The 18995-nt window shown below is 49.9% G+C and overlaps 1 protein-coding gene across 1 annotated transcript in view; it reads right to left on the bottom strand.

The window, feature by feature from the left end:
• Positions 1-639: 639 nt before the first annotated feature.
• Positions 640-18995, bottom strand: part of GALNT2 (polypeptide N-acetylgalactosaminyltransferase 2) — a 218113-nt gene continuing 199757 nt past the window's right edge. The window contains exons 14-16 of the mRNA XM_007989762.3: positions 17013-17139; positions 7728-7847; positions 640-3548 (exon numbers count right to left, since the gene is read on the bottom strand). Of these exons, the coding sequence (XP_007987953.2) occupies positions 3393-3548; positions 7728-7847; positions 17013-17139 (403 nt within the window). The 3' untranslated portion in view covers positions 640-3392. The remainder of the gene's footprint in view (positions 3549-7727; positions 7848-17012; positions 17140-18995) is intronic.

Raw genomic sequence — 18995 nt, 5'->3', positions numbered from 1 at the left:
TAATCCCAGCTACTTGGGAGGCTGAGGCAGGAGAATCGCTGGAGTCACTGAGATGGAGGTTGCAGTGAGCTGAGATTGCAACACCACACTCCAGCCTAGGCGACAGAGCAAGACTCCATCTCAAAAAAATAAATAAAATAAAAATAAATAAATAAATAGTATCTGAAGAAACTGAGAGAGGCTTGGATGGAACTGGAGAGCCCCAGGTAACTGGTAAACAAGTCTATAAATCTTAACTACTTGAAAAACTGTAAAAATATTTGCCTCCCTGGTATGAAGCACAGGGTCTGGGTTCGAGTGCTAAGGGGCAGGTTCCAGGCAGGTACACAGGAAGGACCTGACCTTGAGCAGGCTAGCAACTTCCCTCACTAGCTTCCCCTGTGGCTGTAAAATGCAAATGTATTTAAGGGCTTGGCTGGGTGCCTGGCACATCATAAAACACTCCACAAATGATAATGATTAGTATTACAAATAAGAATACCCAACCAAAGGGCACAGCAATAAAAGCACATCTGCAAAGGGTGATAAGAAACGGCCACTGAGCAGGAGCTGCAGAAGGCTGACCCCAATCCCAGTCCCCACACCCACCCCACCCAGCCCTCACACGCTAGGACAGACTCTGGCCAGCAAAGCGCAGTATCTAGAAAGTATCTTCTCTTTTTATTTAAGTTAAACAATTTTCAAGGATGGTTTCCATCTATAAAATGGACAAAGTACAAGCTCTGTACAGCAGTTCTTTTTAAAAATCAACTGGAAAAAAAAATTACCAAACTATATTTTGAATTTGCAAAACATACTCACAGATACCATCATCTGAGCTTTTATGAAGACGTAAGAAAGGACCACCACAGAGAAGACAACTCACTTCGGCACGCTTTGCTCGAAGGGCCCTTAGGAAAGAATTCTGAGTTTTAAAAACAGGAGTGGGAGGGTGGGATAGTCCCGATGACTAAAAAATAACGCAACCACAGTAAGTCACTTTGGCACACTGTGTCATGTAAACATAGCTCACCGCAAAGGACCCCTCCCCAGCCCACCTCTGCTCTTGACGCCCGGACCATCCAAAGCCACCCCCCAGCTCAGGGACAGGACGCTGCCCCCAGGGCATGGCCGCACAAGGGCCTGGGTAGACAAATCTGATGACACGAAGGCTGAAAGGACCTGGGGGTGCGGGCAGGGTGAAGGTGTGGGGGCAAAGGATTAATCAAAAAACTTGATTTTAAAACGAGCCAGATTCATCCACTTTTTTTCCCCTCCTAACAGCAGTAGTAGCTCGCAGATGACAGGGTCTGACAAAAGCACCTGGGTGCTGGGGGCTAAGCATGTCCTGCTCTGGCCTGCATTCCACAGCCTCGCACAGGTACCTAAGGGGGTTTTCCTCAGGCTCCCCCAAAGAGCCCACTGTGAAAGACAAAAGCGTGCGGAGTTACTCCGGCGTGGGGCCACACTGCCCACTCAGGACACATCTGGTTCCATGGCAGGGGAGGCGGGAAGAGACCTATAGGGCAGCCCTCCAGCGGCCCCCCCTTCTACCTCCGGGCCGCTGTCCTACAGTGCACACCCATGGGGCTCCTGCCGGGGAGGAAGACACACAGTGGCCTCTTTCATACAAGACACAGGGAGGAGCATGGCACCGGCACAACCTCCCAGGGCGGCTCCTAACTCCAAGGCCGCCGCTGTCCCTCCCTCCGAGGGGCCTGCTGGTGTGCCTATCGGATGCTTTTCTCAGACTGCCAGGCCGTGCCAGCCTCTCTGAGACTGAGCATCTGTGTGTGCGGTGCTGGAGAAGGCGGCCGGGAGTGCAGGAGGAAGCAGGGCACCAACCACAGAGTGGCAGGGTGACGAGGAACATTCCCGAGCACCCAGGCAGACGCCAGGCACTCCCTGTTACGACTTTTGGTTCATAACTGTCTGTGGTTTAACAGGACCCCAAGGCTCTTGTCTCCTGCCCTGAATCCTCAGTGTAAATGAGCAGGTATTGTTTGGTTCTGACCTTTCCTAATTCTTTCCCCAAAGCCCCCTGAAGCAGTCACGTTGGCCAGGTGGGGTGTGGGAGGAGGCTGCGGGCAGGGCAGGACTCCCTGCCTGGCTGGAGCTCCCCAGGCCAGCAGGTGTGCAGGACTGTGAGCCAGGCCTGTGCCCAGGCTGAGAGGCTCATTCCTGACACTGCTGGCCATTAATTCTGAAGGCCCAGCATGCAGGGTTGAGATCACAATGAGGCCAATGCTAGCGTGTGACAGCTGCCTGGCATCATTGGTCTGCCCTGTCGCCAGGGGGCAGCAGTATCGCTGGCTCACATCGGGAGCTATGGGGTGTTGTTTATATTCCTTAGAGAAAAGAAATTTAATGTAAAAAGACCCAAAGTGATATCTGTCAAAATAAGTAACCCCTCCAGGTTCACAGATACACACAGCACACAAAGTGGATTCTGATGCACAGTAGTGACTCTCAGGCTGACTGACACCCAACAGGGATGCCGGGGCCGAGGCCGGTGGTCTGGAGGAAGCCCCCCCAGCTGGCCACAGCAGTAGCACCAACTGGCTGATCAGGCTCCAGGGGACAAAGGCCACTTCCTCCCTCCGTGAGAACCTGGCCCCACCGGGCTCTGGCCCCTTCTCCCGGAAGCTGCGAACGGCTTTGTGGGGAATTTACAAGATGATGATGATCTACAGAAACCATAGGGAACTGACCGTACATTCTTTCTACAGAAACCATAGGGAACTGACCATACATTCTTCCTACAGAAACCATAGGGAACTGACCGTACATTCTTTCTCTATATAGCTTTATATTTAGCGTCCCACCTTAGAAAACTTCATCCTCAGAGATAGCAAGTACATCAGGTGGAGGGGAGTCTGGACCAGGAAGACACTTGGGAATGGAGGAGCAGAGAGAGGGGCTATGGACGTAAACCTGCCACGTGACACGACTCGGCATTGTGGAAACCATACGTGATTTCGATGGGATCGAAAATGGAGATTTCAAGAGTTCTCCTCGCTCCCCCGGGCGTGTGTGCCCCCTCCTCCCGCCCTGCCCTCAGCTCGCATGTGTCTGTTCAGTTGCTTCTTCTACCCTCCCCGGTCGGCTGTTGCTGGATGTCACACAGTTGCGGAGCCGGCGGAAGTGAAAGCTGGAAGGAAGAGGGGCGCTCCGGCCTGGGGAAGGGGGCCCAGCTGGGCTGCACCGAGAGGAGGGGGAGGGCAGTTCTCGCTTCTTGCCGCTGTTGTGTCTGCACAGTCGTCCGTGCCTTGCCGAAGTTCGACTTTCAGACCATGATGGAATACTGAGGTATATTAGTTTCGCGGAAAGTTTAAGAAACATAATCAATAATGTGATCACCAGACGCCACCCGATGGTGCAGGAGACAGGACGGCAGGGCCTCCCGGGCCCTCCTACTGCTGCAGGTTGAGCGAGAACTTCCACTGCTGCGAGAGGGCTGGGCCGCACACCTCCACGCTCAGGCCCCCGCTCTTGGCCGTGCGACTGTCCAGGCACAGGTTGCTGCCCACGTGCCTCAGCTTGGAGTTGCCCTCGATCTGTTCCCATTTCTGCAAGACACAGGAGAATGCCTTAGAGTGTGGCCCCAAGCAAAGGAGTACAAACAGATCTGTGTGAATTCAGGGCCTTGTGCTGCTGCTGGGGGCCCAGGAAGGAAATGTATTCTCTGCCTTGGATCAAAACTCAGAACCTCTCTTGCCCCAACCTTTCTGTGGGTGTCCCCTCCTCTGAGCCCCAGCACTCTGGGCACCCACCCCTTCGTCATTAACACAGGGATTTGATGTAGGGGAATTTGCATGCCTTCATAAGAAAGCTTGATCCAGTGATGGTTCACCCCAAGAAGAGATCCACACAAAGCAGAGCCAGCTCCTCCCCTGGCTGCTGGGAAGCAGCCCTGCCTGGAGGCCTTAGTCTGGGCACCTCCATGCTCCCACTTAGGGCTTTCTGCTTGGGGCAGCCAGAGGAACCATGTCAGGCCACATGTCAGGAAGAGAGATGCTTGTGTGAACAGAACATAGGGTTGAGAAGCCTATTTCTATGCAGTCTGTTCTCTACTGGTGTGCAAGCTCCTTGGTGGATATGAGAAACTTGTCTCTGCTACCCTTGAGGCCCCTGGTGCTCTGTATGGCGGGGACCAGTGTTTGCTGAGTTCCGAACATGCCGCTTGTAAAGTATAGGGTACGATGCCTCTTTACTAACACTCAAATCAAGCAAACAACCAAACTCAACCCACGCACCCGTTACCCACCAACCAAGCCAGAAATCAAAGCACACAACCCAGCCTGAAGGAAATCTGAGGAGCCCTGTTTATACCAAGTAACATAAATACCCCTTTCAGCCTGAGTGCGGGCAGCTCACGCCAGTAATCCCAGCACTTTGGGAGGGAGGCTGAGGCAGGAAGATAGCTTGAGGTCAGGAGTTCAAGACCAGCCCGGGCAACATAGCAAGAATTCACCTCTACAAACATTTTTGTAAAAAATTAGCAGGGCATGCCTGTTGTCCTAGCTCCTTGCAGGCTGAGGTGGGAGGATCGCTTGAGCACAGGAGTTTGAGGCTGCAGTGAGCTATGGTCATACCCACCCCTGCACTCCAGTCTCAAGCAACAGAGCGAGATCCTCTTAAAAAAGAAAAGAAAAATCCCCATTTAAAAATCTCTAATGTTTGTTCTTAAAAAACAAAAAGTAACCATTTTTTTCCTCCCCAAAGCTCTTGTTTCAAATAATGAAGTCTGTGGTTCTAATTAATTTTTTATACTCTGTGCACTAAAGCTCCTTCACCTAAGTATTTTTTGCAAATCCTTTTGACATTGCAGAATTAAATTTTCTCACTCTTGCCACCCTTTCCCTCTTTGACTCTGCAAATATGCACATAATACGAAAACATGGACGTGCCTGGAAACCAAATATTCCAACTGCAAAGCCAGTTCAGCTCCAAGATAAAATTTGTAAGGAGCTTCCTCTCCAGGGGCCAGTGAGTGAGGCAGGGAAGAGCCGGTGCAAGCAGAGGAGCCCAGTGTGGGGACCCGACCTGTGTGAACCACCACAAGGATGTTGTCACCTGGACCCTGCCTTCCTTATTTCCATCCACCTGCTCACCTGGAGTTCTTGCCAACAGGGAAAGACAGCGCAATCAGAGGAGCCAGGGGAGGCTTTTGCTAAGTGCCCATCATTTCCTCTTTCATTTCCCACTCCCTCGTTTCTGTCAATCACCCCTCATGCTGTTTTTCTCCATTATCATGTAAAGTGTGTATTGAGGCCGCCCTGTCACTCTGAGCGGCCAGGAATCTTCTCAACAAAGAATTCGGAATGAACGGAATCTGATTCTGGCCACTGGAGGGACTGCCTGTCATGTGTCAAATCATCAGCTAAATGAAGAACCGTAGAAAAACAATAACCAAACCCCAGCTCCGTCTCGCACAGGTGGCCTTGTGGGCTCTGATGTCTGTCTGATGGGACTGTGGTGGCGGGGGTGCAGCACAGATTTTCAAGGTAGCCAGACCCTACTGAAATGGCCCCCACATCCTCTATAATAGCCTGAGTCTTGGGGTTGAAAACCTAACAGATCCCCATTTAGACACGCCATACATCCAGAAAAACTTCTTACTGATAGGTCTTCTCATGCTTCACGAAGGTCCTAAGGCATGTCAGTTACGGTTCCCCAAAACTGGGACTGAGGCAGAAACACCTGTCAGTTCTTGAAATTAAGCAATATTGAAGTAACCATTTGTTTTTTAAAAAGGTGCCATAAAGTCATCACTTTATCAATCCATTACATCCAGACAGCTCTGCTCCGTTACATCCCAGGGGAATGTGTTTGAGACTCACCCAGTACTTGGCTCAGCAGATGCCAGCCTTGCCCTCGAGGAGCTTCCTCTTGAGGGGCCAGTGAGGGAGGCAGTTTCTAGGTGGTTTGGGTCCAAGCAATGGTAGCCTTCTCTTGTTTAACAGGCACTCCCTTACACATTTTGGTATCAAGTTATCAATACAGATGGACATCTAGAGATGTGGATTATGACCAGAACCCTACAGAGGGGCTCCCGCTGCCAGGAATCTGGGACTCCGCAGAGCAGGGAAGGAGGAGCACCCAGAGCTGGCGCAGGGCTTTGGAGACAGACAGGTGAAAGAGGGCCCTCTGCAAGCATCTCCCTGACAACTGGGGTCTGAACAGGGGACTCGGTCCTGGCCTGGTCTTCCCAGATGACTCTAGGTTGGAGGCAATGACTTTCTGAGCCTCAGCTTTCTGTGCTGTGAAATTAGGGTTGGACTAGAAGCTGGCTTAGGCTCTTGGCTCCAGTAGGCTCTGAGCCTCAGTTTCCCTACATCCCATCTATCTCTAAGGACCAACTGTAAGAACAGGAGCAGGCATTCCAAGTATGGGCATGCTAGGACGACCTTTTGTGCTTGCATTCCCATTCTTAACACTGTTACCCCATGCCTTGAGAAACGGTGTGCCCACAAGCTGCCACAAGGGAATATGTCAGAGAAAACCAGCTTACAAGGCAGGTAGAAAGTCTGTTCTGAAATGTTTAAAGAAACTGTGTTTATATGTGTATGTGTGTGTATATATATGTGTATACATGTGGCATGTATATATGTATATGTGACATGTATATATATGTATATATTGGTAGTACTATGTATATGTATATATGTGGTATGTATGTATATCTGTGGTGTTATGTACATATAGGTGGCATGTATGTATATGTGGCGTGTATATATGTATATATGTGGTGTGTGTATATATGTACATATACAGCATGTATATATATGTGGCGTGTATATATATGTGGCGTGTATATATGTATATGTGGTGTTTGTATATTTGTGGCATGTATATATATGTGGCATGTATATATGTGTTTATATGTGTATATATGTGGCATGTATATATGTGGCATATATGTATATATGTGGCATGCATATATGTATATATGCATACATGTGGCATGTATATGTGGTTTGTACATATGTATATATATGTGGCATGTATATATATGTGGTGTATATATGTGTATGTGGTGTTTGTATATATGTATATATGTGGCATGTATATGTATATATGTGGCATGTATATATGTATATGTGGCATGTGTATATGTGTATGTGTTTATATGTGTATATATGTGGCATGTATATATGTATGTGGCGTATATATATGTGGTGTGTATATGTGTATATATACATATATAGTGCGTATATATGTATATAGTGTGTATATATGCATATGTGGCATGTATATGTATATATGTGGTGTGTATATATGTATGTGTGCATATATGTATATGTGGTGTGCATATGTGTATTATGTGGTATCTATATATGTATATATGTGGCGTGTATATGTGTATATATGTGTGTATATATATGCACACACATACAGACACACACTTGCATTATGTATCGAGTACTATCCATTTGAACATTAATCATTTAGAATTTCTGTAAATTTAAATGGAAAAAAGTATTTGATGATTAAACAAAAATAGATAATTTCTCTTTAAAATTTTCAGTGGCATAGGGAAGAGAATGAGAACATAATCAGAAATAAGCAACAGTAGGCTTGTGGCTTAAGTCCAATAGGGCAGCTAGACATTATTCACAGTGATGCAAAAGAACACCTAAATACACGCAGAGATGGATGCTTTGTGAGGCTGCGCAGAGCAAGAGGGCGCAGGCTGTGGCTGCCCTGGTTAATCATGGGCACCCACGGGTGCTTGCAAGCCGTACCTGTCTGCTGTCATTTTCTCGGCAGCCCTGCAGCTTTATAAGAGAGCCCGGTGCCCGGTCCACCACAGTAAGGCACAAATCCATGTGCTTCACCGACTTCTCCTTCGTCAAGGCCCATTCCTGGAACACAAAACTAGAAGTCAGAGGCGTGCTATGCACAGGGCTGTGAAAGGAAAGAAGGGGCACCAATGAGGGCTCCAAAAGGAAAAGGGTCAGGGTGAGGAGCTTAGATTCAGAACCCCTGAGCCACCTGAGAACGAAATAATTACTTTTTGCTAAGGGCAAATTTATAACACCAGAGATGTGGGAGAACCTCACAATTGAGCAGTCAGTTGGCTGAGTGATGTGCAGAAGTGCTTTGAGGACCTCAGTAACTAAAATAAAACTATTAACTATTTTAGCCCCAAATACAAGTTAGACTGCCTTGTTCATTTTTCTATAATTCAATGCGAACTGTAAAAACTGTGGCACAAGCTTGGTTATACACCAGGTAGACAGGCGGCAACTGGTCTACCCATGCTATTTTGGGATGACTCTGCCCTCATGCAGGTATGGCCTGCAAACAGCATTGATGAATGTGGACTGTAGTAAATAACACATTGCATACTGAAGCAAAATATATCACGTATAGCCTCCTGAGTGAATGCTAATTGATCTATGGATGCTCATGAAGCCCTCTGAAAACTGGAGGAATAGATCTATGCATTTCTCCGCACACATTACAGCTAAATTTAATTAGGTGCTATGTGCCAGGCATTATTTTCAGCCCTTTATACAACAGCTCCATGAGGGCTACTATTATTCTCATTTCACAGATGAGAAAACTGAGCTAGAGAGTGTTTAAATCACAAGCCCGTGATGTTAACAAACAGAAACACATATATACGTATAAACACACACAAGTTATAGGCTGCGACAGGGTGAGAGGACAACCATTTTGGATACTAAACAAGACATGGTCCCAGGTGGCAGAGGAGGCCAGAACCTGTTCTGGGCAGGGCCACAGCAGGGACTGGGCTTCTGACCATCACTCTCCACTTGTCCCACTCAAAGGGATGAACACCCCCTAATATCCAGAGGCAGCAAGGCCCTTTCCAGCTTAAAACCCCACAGGGACTCACTATCCGCTTCCATCCCCTTCCATTCTAAGCCCCGGCACGCTGCGGTGGCCCTCCCCTCCCTCCGTCTGTCTGTCTTTCCATCGGTCTGTCCCATGACCACCTGCTGCACACCTGCATGACACAGGCGCTGTCACACAGCCAGGCTCACTTTCTAGTGGGGAAAATGAAAGGCACACAAATACATGTATTCTGTAACTATTATGTGCTATGAAGACACTGTTTTTCTTTTTTCTTGGTTCTTGGAAACAGAGTAAGGCAAGGAACAAACAGTGTTTAAAGAAGCCTCACTGCCTAGTACCTACATCATGTTGGAACCAATAGTCCGTCGTTAGAAAAACATTAAAAGCTGACGATACAGCTGGGTGAGGTGGCTCAGGCCTATAATCCCAGCACTTCGGGAGCCAAGGCGGGAGAACTGCTTGAGGTCAGGAGTTCGAGATCAGCCTAGGCAACATGGCGAGACCTTGTACTAAAAATAAAAAATAAGTTGACTGGGTGTGGCAGTGCACATCTGTGGTCCCAGCTACTTGGGAGGCTGAGGTGGAAGGATCGCTTGAACCTGGGAGGCTGAGGCTGCAGTGAACTGTGATTGTGCCACTGCATTCTAGCCTGGATGACAGACCGAGACCCTGTCACAAAACAAAACAAAACCAAACCACACCCTAAAGATTCCAGCATTCAGACCTTACATAACCAGTGGCGGGGTGCGCCATCTCCAGCCCTCAGCATCAGCAGAGGGGATGCAAAGGCACGGATGCCCATCTAGGAATCAGTGAAGAGACCTTCACCTGTCTGAAGACTTCCTTCTCCCCTAACAGGGAGGGAGGCTTGGGCAAGCCTGCTCACTTCCCGGGTCTTTCATTTTCTCACCTCTTAATTTGTGTTCCTCACATTCTACTCCATGAGGAATTCTAGGAAAAACGGATTCTAGGTCAAATAAATTTGGGAAACAGATGTGTTGCGTTTATCTCTTGGAAATTCAGTCTATTAAAGGCTCTGAAGAGTCCTAGAGTAGAAGCACCTGCTTGGCCTGTGCACTGTGGCATCCCAAACATGGTGTGGAGGGAGCCCTGACCCACCCACTCCTGCCAGCCACATTCTTTGGGGAAGGCCACCCGACTTTGAGTCGAATTCCAACATTCTATGATGTTGTCATTCAACATGGGTGAGTTCCAGCCAGCTCTTCTAAGCACCCACAGGCACTCCACATCACCCATCCTCTAGGACAGTATAACACCATAAACATAATTATTTGGTCTCTGCCCCTGGTTTCTGGCACAATCACAAGGCTCCTAAAACCCTTGCCATTTCCTGAGCCACAGGGGTTTTCAGACCGTCTTTCATTCTAGTGTTTGGTCTTTGACTCCGGTTCCTGACAGACAGCTCCTAATCCCTTGGAATTTCTTGGGTGATGGGAGTGTCTTTTGTTCTAATGAAGCAACTCTAATGGGCTCCTGGATGGGGCTGGTCACCAGAAAGACCCGGTTATGCTGAGAAGCTTGAAACTGTCAGTCTCCCGCCACCCCATCCTCTCGGAAGGGGAGAGGAGCTGGAGATCATGCCCATGTGATGAGGCCTCCGTCAAAGTCCCTGCACTCCGGGATGTGGCTGCTGGACATGCGGAGGCGCTGGGAGAGCAGCACACCCGGAGAGGGCACACCTGGAGAGGGCACACCCGGAGAGGGCACACCCGGAGAGAGTACACCTGGAGAGGGCACACCTGGAGAGGGCACACTGGAGAGGGCACACTGGAGAGGGCACACCTGGAGAGGGCACACCCAGAGAGGGCACACCTGGAGAGGGCACACCCGGAGAGGGCACACTGGAGAGAGTACACCTGGAGAGGGCACACCTGGAGAGGGCATGGAAGCTCCGACACCCCAGCTCCACACCGTGCGCTATGCATCTCTCCCATCCAGCTGCTCCTGGGTTTCAGTCTTTCCTAATAAACAGGTAAACCAGGAAGTCAACCGTTTCCCCGAGTTCTATGAACTGTTCTTGAAAATGAATGAATTCAAGGTGAGGTTGTGGGAGCCCTGAGTTAAAGTCAGACAGCAGGTGACAACTTGGGACTTGTGACTGGCATCTGAAGTAGGAGCATCTTGTGGGAGGAAGCCTTTAACCCATGGGGTCTATGCTAACTCTGGGTAGGCAGTGTCAGAACTGAATTGACAGGTAGGACACTCAGTGTCTGCAGAGAATTGGAGAATTGCTTGGTGTGGGGGGAAACGCCCACATGGCTGGTATCAGAGGTGAGAAGTTTGGTGAGAGTATAAAGGAGGAAAAGCAGCTTGTTTTTTTCCTATTCACTGGGTCACAGAGTATGGAAGGCGTGGAGTGTAGAGAGGAAGCCGTGGGTATTTCCCATATGCAGATGGCGTTCAGGATGGAGAGGGCCAGAAAGAAGCACATTGTTCTGTCCCTGCACTCACAGGTGCCAGGGACACCACCAGGACATGTGAAACTGTGGCACACAGAGACGCCCACTCACGATGAAGAGGAGAGTCCTGAGTAAGGGGGACAACGCTGGTATGGAGAAGGGTTCCGGACTGTCCTTGGCAGCAGGTGTTGGCAGGTGCTGGATGGTCTGCTGACACCCAGTTAAAGATCATGTCTGAATGTTTCTCTAACCTCCTTGCTATTGTGTGCTTAATTACTGTAAAGCAGACTTTACACAGGATTCCAGAAAAACTAATTCAGCTGGGCAAACAACAGAGCTGGTTGCCGTTTTGTTCTTCTGTTGCATTTCAATTATCTGAATTTGTAAAATAAAGTTCATAAATATTTAAGAAATGCTTTTTTGAGCTGCCACTCTTAAAAGGCATGGCCATTCATTTTCTCATTTCCTGTGTGTCTGCCAAGGTTCAGCAGGAAACCAGATAACAAACCTCACTCTTCCAAAGCACCAGGCCCTATTTTCAGTTGGGAGATATTACTTACCCTCTCGTTTCTCATCCGTGTCACATGCTATGCAAAAAAGCATCACTTTCTGTCGGTTCAGAGAGGACTCACGCGCAGTGGGTTTGTGAGCTGGAACATCTGAGCCACACTGTCTAATGTGCTAGCTACAGGGCACACGGGGCCATTTACATTTAAATTCACCAGAATGAAATGAAATTAAACTTGTAATTCACACTAGTCATATTTCAAGTGCCCAGTTGCCACAATGTGGCTGATATACTGAATGGCAGATGTGGAGCATCCCCCTCACAGCACATGGTTCTACTGGAAAGCACTGATTAGATAGTAGCCCAGGGAGTAAGGTGCTCCCAAGCTGAGGCTGTAACATGCACCAACATGCATCATGTCATCCTACCGTCTCACGTCACATGGTATCTGCTGATGTGTTCATCTTTCCACTAGAAAACCCCTGCTCCTCAACTCCCATTTTTAAAAATTTTTATTTATTTATTTTTTTGAGACAGAATCTCACACCGTCACCCAGGCTGGAGTGTAGTGGTGCAATCTCGGCTCACTGCAACCTCCACCTCCCTGGTTCAAGCGATTCTCTTGCCTCAGCTTCCCAAGTAGCTGGGATTACAGGTGCCCACCACCATGCCCAGCCAATCTTTTGTATTTTTAGTACAGACAGAGTTTCACCATGTTGACCAGGCTGGTCTCGAACTCTAGACCTCATGATTTGCCCATCTCGGCCTCTCAAAGTGCTGGGATCACAGGCATGAGCCACCGTGCCTGGCCCTAATTTATATTATTTTAGAAGCACAGTCTCACTCTGCCATTCAGGCTGGAGTGCAGTGGTGCAATCACAGCTCACTACAGCCTCGACCTCCGGGGCTTTAGCAATCCTCCTGTCTCAGCATCCTGAGTAGCTTGGACTACAGGTACAGGCCATTACACCTGGCTAATTTTTTTCTTTTTTTTTTTGGTAAAGATGGAGCTTCCCTATGTTGTTCAGCCTGGTCTTGAACTCCTGGCCTCAAGCAATCCTCCTGCCTTGGCCTCTTAAAGTGCTGAAATTACAGGTGTGTGCCACTGCACCAGGCCAAATCCTCATTTAGAATCACTTGGTAGCTCTTAAAGATCTGGTGGTGCCCTCTGACCCTAGACAAATTAGATCAGGCTCTCTGGGCACAGCAACTGGCATCAGCATTTAGTAGAAGTTCTCTGGGCAGGCTGGGTGTGGTGGCTCACGCCTGTAACCCCAGCACTCTGGGAGGTCGAGGCATGTGGATCACTTGAGGTCAAGAGTTCGAGACCAGCCTGGCCAACATAGTGGAATCCTGTCTCTACTAAACATACAAAAATTAGCCAGGTGTGGTGGCACGTGCCTGTAATCCCTGCTACTTGAGAGGCTGAGGCAGGAGAATGGCTTGAACCTGGGAGGCGGAGGTGGCAGTAAGCCGAGATTGCACCACTGCACTCCAGCCTGGGCAACACAGCCAAACTCCATCTCAAAAAAAAAAAAAAAAAAGGTTATCTGAGCAATTCCAGGATGTGGCCATTGGAGAGGGACTGAGAGCGGGCAGGGAGTCACCACTTACTGCTGGAAATGAAGGGAAAGCTCGCGTGTGAGAACAGTAATGGCTGTACCGTTAGCAAAAAGGAAAAGCAAAAGCAGAGTGGGAGAAGCACCCTGCAGATCCAATCTTGTTGATTCCTTGGCACAGCCCTTCACTGATCCCTGAAGTTCGTGCAGAGGTGAGGAACGGGTGCTCTGTGTCAAAGGTCTGTGCTGTGGCTGCCCTCAGCACTGTGCCCTCTGCTCAGTGCCCCCACCGTGCAGCGAGGAATCCTGGAGACCCTCTACTGGGCAGGACGGGGTGGGGGGGGCGGCGAGGGCCACAGCCCTGAAGGCGAGACACAGGCTGTCCTCCTGAGGGCAGGTGAGGAGGGTCACAGGCAGCAGCTGCACAAGTCTTTGGTTCCCGTAGACCTGCTGCCTCCACAGGGCCCGGACTGTCTCGTGTTACCAGCTGTGCAGTAATTAAGGAGCAATGCTGGCGGTGGGGTGAGCCAGTCACAGAGCCTGACGCATAGGGGATGAAGCTGGGGCCAGAGACTCTGATGACCAACTCTCTCGGCTGGGGCCTGGACACACGCTTCTGTTTAATGTGCTGTAGCGTAAGGTGTGTGTGTCGCTTTCCAGCAGAGGCGCCGACTCAGAAAGGAGTGACCTCTCCAACCTTCCGTGAATCATTAGAACATTGCAGAGTGACAGCGGGAACTCCAGTGATTAAACACGGAAGTGAGGCTGGCCAGAGATCACAAGAGGCCCAGCACCCAGACAGTACGGAACCTGGGTGGGCACGTCATCCATTTTGTCATCCACAGACCAGAGGTAAGCTTCACCCAGCCCCACACGAATTATCTACATGTCTGTGTTTGGTGCAGTCTGCATTAATGCTGTGTGACCGACCAAGCCCTGCAGCACCGTCTGTCTGGTTTAGACGAAACCCAGCTTGCTGAGAATGAGAACCAGCACTTCCCCCTTCCTCACGGAGCTCCGCTTTTCTGAGGGCGTTTTGGTGGATTTTCACTAAGTTCTAGATGGAAACACATAAAACATCTCTCTCCAAGCTCACTGCTTTCCAGATCTCAAGAATGAAGCCCAAACCGTGAAAACACGCTGTGATCAGTGTAGAAGGAACACAGCCTGCGAGACGCCTCCTCCAATCACACCTGGACCACAACAGGAGCCACAACAGCACCGCACAGCGCCCTCCATCACCTCTGAGTGAGTCCCTTGGGCCCCCACTTCCCAGCAGTGACTGAGAACACAGTTAACGGCAGGGTCTTGGAAGGAGGGGCTACAAAGACACAGAAGCACGGTCACAGTGGAGACGGCACCTTCCCTTCCGCCTCTGCCCACCCCGCCAATACCAGCTGGCTCCTCCTCCTTTTACCCGCTTTGTCTTCCACTCTCTTTGTCCTTCCCTCCCTCTGTAGGGGTTCCTCCCTCCAGGTGACTCCTGACATTGGTGGGGCCTGTGATGAGTACCCAGGGGGGCTCAGCTGCTACAGTGTGAAATACCTAAAACTGGTCCATCAGGCTACAGCCAAAGGCTGGCTTGTGTGTGCACCCACACCTGAAGCCTGCTCCCCGGGAGTGTCCTCACAGCCCAGAGGCTGCACACAGACGCCAGGGCCTGGGAGCCTGGGAATGGCATGCAGTCCTGCCATGCGGCAGAGGGAAGCCCATGATTAAACATGGAGGTAAGGGCAACAGGAATAACAGGAGGTGCAGCCACTCGGACAGCACAGAGGTGAGCAGGTGCCTCCTCTGTTTCATAACCCACAGTGGCTCCTCCACTGTGAGGAGGCGAGGGATTGCTTTGTTTACCTCCTAATCCCTTTCTCTAACAAAATAGTACCGCCAAGTAGAAAACCCTCCAACAGTATCTCTCAAAAGGACAGAGATCACTGATATGAAGTCATGTATAGGAAACAGAGAGCAAAACAAGCTCTGCATTTGAGTAACAGAGAAAAAGAAGAAAGAAGCAGCACATGAGTCTAGGTGCGTGTGCATAAGGAAGAGAGGGGGACTGAGCCCAGGAATCATGAGAAGAGAGCTGTTGTGTGAGAACGTGATGAGCGTATGTGCTATTGTGTGTGTGTGTGTGTGTGACACACGTGCACAGGCACTGGAAGCACACTCATACCTGTCAGCAAACCTGACCCACTGGCTCTTTCCCAAACACAGCATCACATTTAGCTATTCCAAACCATCGAGACTGCTGATGCTGATATGGAGAATCCAGGATCAACTCCACCAAAACCACATGAGAAAATGAGGCTGTCTCTTATTTTTCTGACTCATCAAAGCCAAATATCTTCTATTTAAGGGCTGAGGATTTAGGGGAACCTGGGCCAGGCCCTGGCTACCTGCCCCATGCCCATGCTGGCCGGGTACTGGCCCAGTCAAGCCCCAGGCAGGCAGGTTCCTCTCTCTCTTCTAATTTAGGATGTCCAGGCCACTGCAAGTAACTGCTAAAACCACATCACCAAGTGAAGAAAGGAGTCAAGGTATTTGTGGATTGCAGTCTGCCTGGACACTCACTTGGGAGGCACACCCAGCTTTACACAAAAGCACATGCCCCCTTTCAAAACTACTTCCAGTTAAAGAAAGTTAAGAAATCAATACATTCAGGATACATACACGGAGTTAACCTGCCTTTTTAAAAACTGCAGGCTCTCCCAGTGCCAGGCAAGTTTTCAGGAAGGGGGTAAGAGGACACAGGATTTTCACCCAATCCCTATTATTATCTCATGGGAAAAGTGTTTTTAGAATCCAAAGTCTCAGCTGGACCCATCAAGCCTTCATTTTTGTCTCTCCTTTGCGATGACAGGAGAAGAGAAGGTAGGTTGTTTGTTTGGTTTTTTTTTTTTTTTTTTTGAGATACTTTTTTGCTCTTGTAGCCCCGGCTGGAATGCAATGGTGCGATCTCAGCTCATAGCAACCTCCGCCTCCCAGGTTCAAGCAATTCTCCTGCCTCAGCCTCTCGAGTAGCTGGGATTACAGATGCCCACCACCATGCCTGGCTAATTTTTTGTATTTTTAGTAGAGATGGGTTTCACCATGTTGGCCAGGCTGGTCTTGAACTCCTGACCTCAGGTGATCCAACCACCTCAGCCTCCCAAAGTGTTGGGATTACAGGCATGAGCCACCGCGCCTGGCAGTTGTGAGATTTTATGCCTCTAGGAAAAGGTGTGTATGTGTGCAACTGAAGCAATTAATACTGAATATCTTTTATCTAAAGCTATTATTATCTAACAGGCAGGGGCTGTAACTAGCAGCTGCCTTAGTGCCCACAGTTAAGAATCTGTTACGTAGGGATACCAGGCTGGTGTAGACATCATATTCTGGGGCCAGACACAGAGGCAGAATGGGTGCTTTGGGGTTGAGTGCACATGGCTGAGAGGACAGAGCTGGCAGGAAGAAGCCCAAGGCCCTGCAACCAGCAACTGTGACCAGTGCACCCTTGCCACTGCAGCAGAGCCTGCTCCGAAGCTGATGACAGAGCTGATGCATCAAAGTGTGTGACATCCTATCTGGCCCTGGGCCTGTGGCCAGCAGGAGCCAGGCGCTTCCTCAAAGACATCACTCATCCCAGGAGAAAGGTGGTAGCCAGGACTTCTAACCTCAGGACCCCCGACTCCTGCTCTCTCTGGGCCTGCAGGTGACCTGGCTTCCCCATGCACATACCTGGTTTCCCCCAGCATTGTGACATTCATAAACTCCAACCACACCATCAGCAAAGTGTCCCAAAGTGTCGAGGCAGTTAGTTCCCTGCTGCAAGGCCCCAAAAGCTATATCCTGATGGTCTGGAACCCTGAAAAACAAGGTGAGAATCACCTGCTTAATTGCACATGACCACCAGCTCCCGTCCACCATCCCCTTTGCTCAGCAGTTTCATGACAGGTGACAGGAACAAGAGAAAGACCCAGTGGCCAGGCACCGTGCCCCTTCCTACCACAGGCAGTGTGTGTCAGGGACACGGCATTTCTCCCCGGCTCTGGACTTCCAACATTTAAGACTGTATGTTGGAGAAGTATTCTTTATATTCTATATCAGGTCTTTTTTTTTTTTTTTTTGGAAAGGAAGGAAAAGCTCCTGATACTCTTCAATGTTAGTCTTATTGGAAGTCATTTAGAAAATCAATGTGGCCAGATCCTGTTGCCTTGAACTTTCCAATACACGTACAATCTGACCTTTATCCAGTCAAGACAGGAAAGGTGAGTAGACTTGTCAGGTGGCCTGATGCGAACAAAGCCACAGCCACGAGGAAGAACAACATGCTTGAGAACCAGATCCGAACCTCAGCCCACCTCTGCCAGGTGCTGGCTTTCAGGCAAGACTCCCTTTCTCTGAAGCTCGATTTGCCCTTTCGTAGGCTACGGGCTACCCAGATCTGCTGCAAGCGTTACATAAAACATTTCGTGTAAAGCACGCGGCCCGGTGCCTGGCTCGTAGGAAGCACTCAGTAAATGGCAGTGATATTACACACAACAAGAGGCTGGTGTCTCCCTCACCCCCCACAGGGAGGGGAATCAGATTTGCCAGCTGGGATGGTGCTCAGGTGTGGTCTTCAGTGGGTGCAGGGCCCAGTGTCACTACAAACCATGGGTGACCTCTGTGAGAAACTGCAGCCCACTGCGACTGAAAAAGCAAAGTGAGTAGCATAGTTGGGTTAAAATCCACTGAAGTGAAGCCCCGCTTCGGCTGACGGAGTTGATGATCAGCGGTTTCCCACTGGTGACCACTGCTGCTCTTAATCCCTGCAAAAGCCGTCCTGCGCGGCAGGGATCCGAGGGAGAAGGACGCTGTGTTCTCTCCTGTTCTCCTCCTAGGGGGCATGGGCCACCTGGCGCCTGACATGTTACTTGAAAAGCAGAGAAAATGGTTCCAAAGAGCCAAGTGAGCCAACAGGAGCAACACGGAGAGGCTGCATTACCTAACTGTCCAACAAATCTCCATGACAAGGGAGCCGTTAGCGGAAAGATAATGGTGGCAAGTCTTGCGTTCGCAGGCACTGTGCTGGAGATATGTGAGCCGCAGTAAAATGCTCTGGGAATATTCAGAATAAGGAATGTGCCGCATTAAGGCACGACCTGCCTGACAGTCCTTTAAGAAGACGAAGTGCAGGTGGCTCCTCCACCCCAGCGGATCCACAGGTCTTCTCAGGAGGTTATCAGCGGGTCCCTCCAGATGGGAGCTCGTATTCGCTTAAAACAAGAGGCCGGGTGTGGAAATAATGCTCGGAGAGGTGTTTCTGCCATGAATCCTCCGGAGGGACGCAGGGCAGCGGCATTACTACTCCTGTCTCACACGTGATTAAGCCAGCTGGGAGGAGGGAGGCACGTGGGCAGGTCCCCACGCTCGGAGCCTTGTTGGGGCCATTACCTGCTGGCCCACAGGAGCGGCAAGGGTGAGCGCAGCAGATCAGAGGCGGGCAAAGGCGCCCGGCATGGGGGATCGAGGGCTGGCCGCAGACAGCGCACACTTGCGGAGGCTGGAGACTGCTCCCAGACACTCAAAAAGCCTGTCAGACACCAGTCCTCCGGGTCACCCAGCCCATCACCTTGCCAATGGAGAACAAGCCAAAACCAAGGTGAGGCCCAGGGACTGCCTCTGGGACTCTGAAGCATGGGAGGGCAGCTCTGCAGGACGGAGAGAGCAGCAGGCCAA

The sequence above is a fragment of the Chlorocebus sabaeus genome, chromosome 25, assembly GCF_047675955.1.
Source record: "Chlorocebus sabaeus isolate Y175 chromosome 25, mChlSab1.0.hap1, whole genome shotgun sequence".
NCBI lineage: Eukaryota > Metazoa > Chordata > Mammalia > Primates > Cercopithecidae > Chlorocebus > Chlorocebus sabaeus.
The sequence above is the reverse complement of the archived record's forward strand: the minus strand, read 5'-3'. Positions and strand labels throughout refer to the sequence as shown.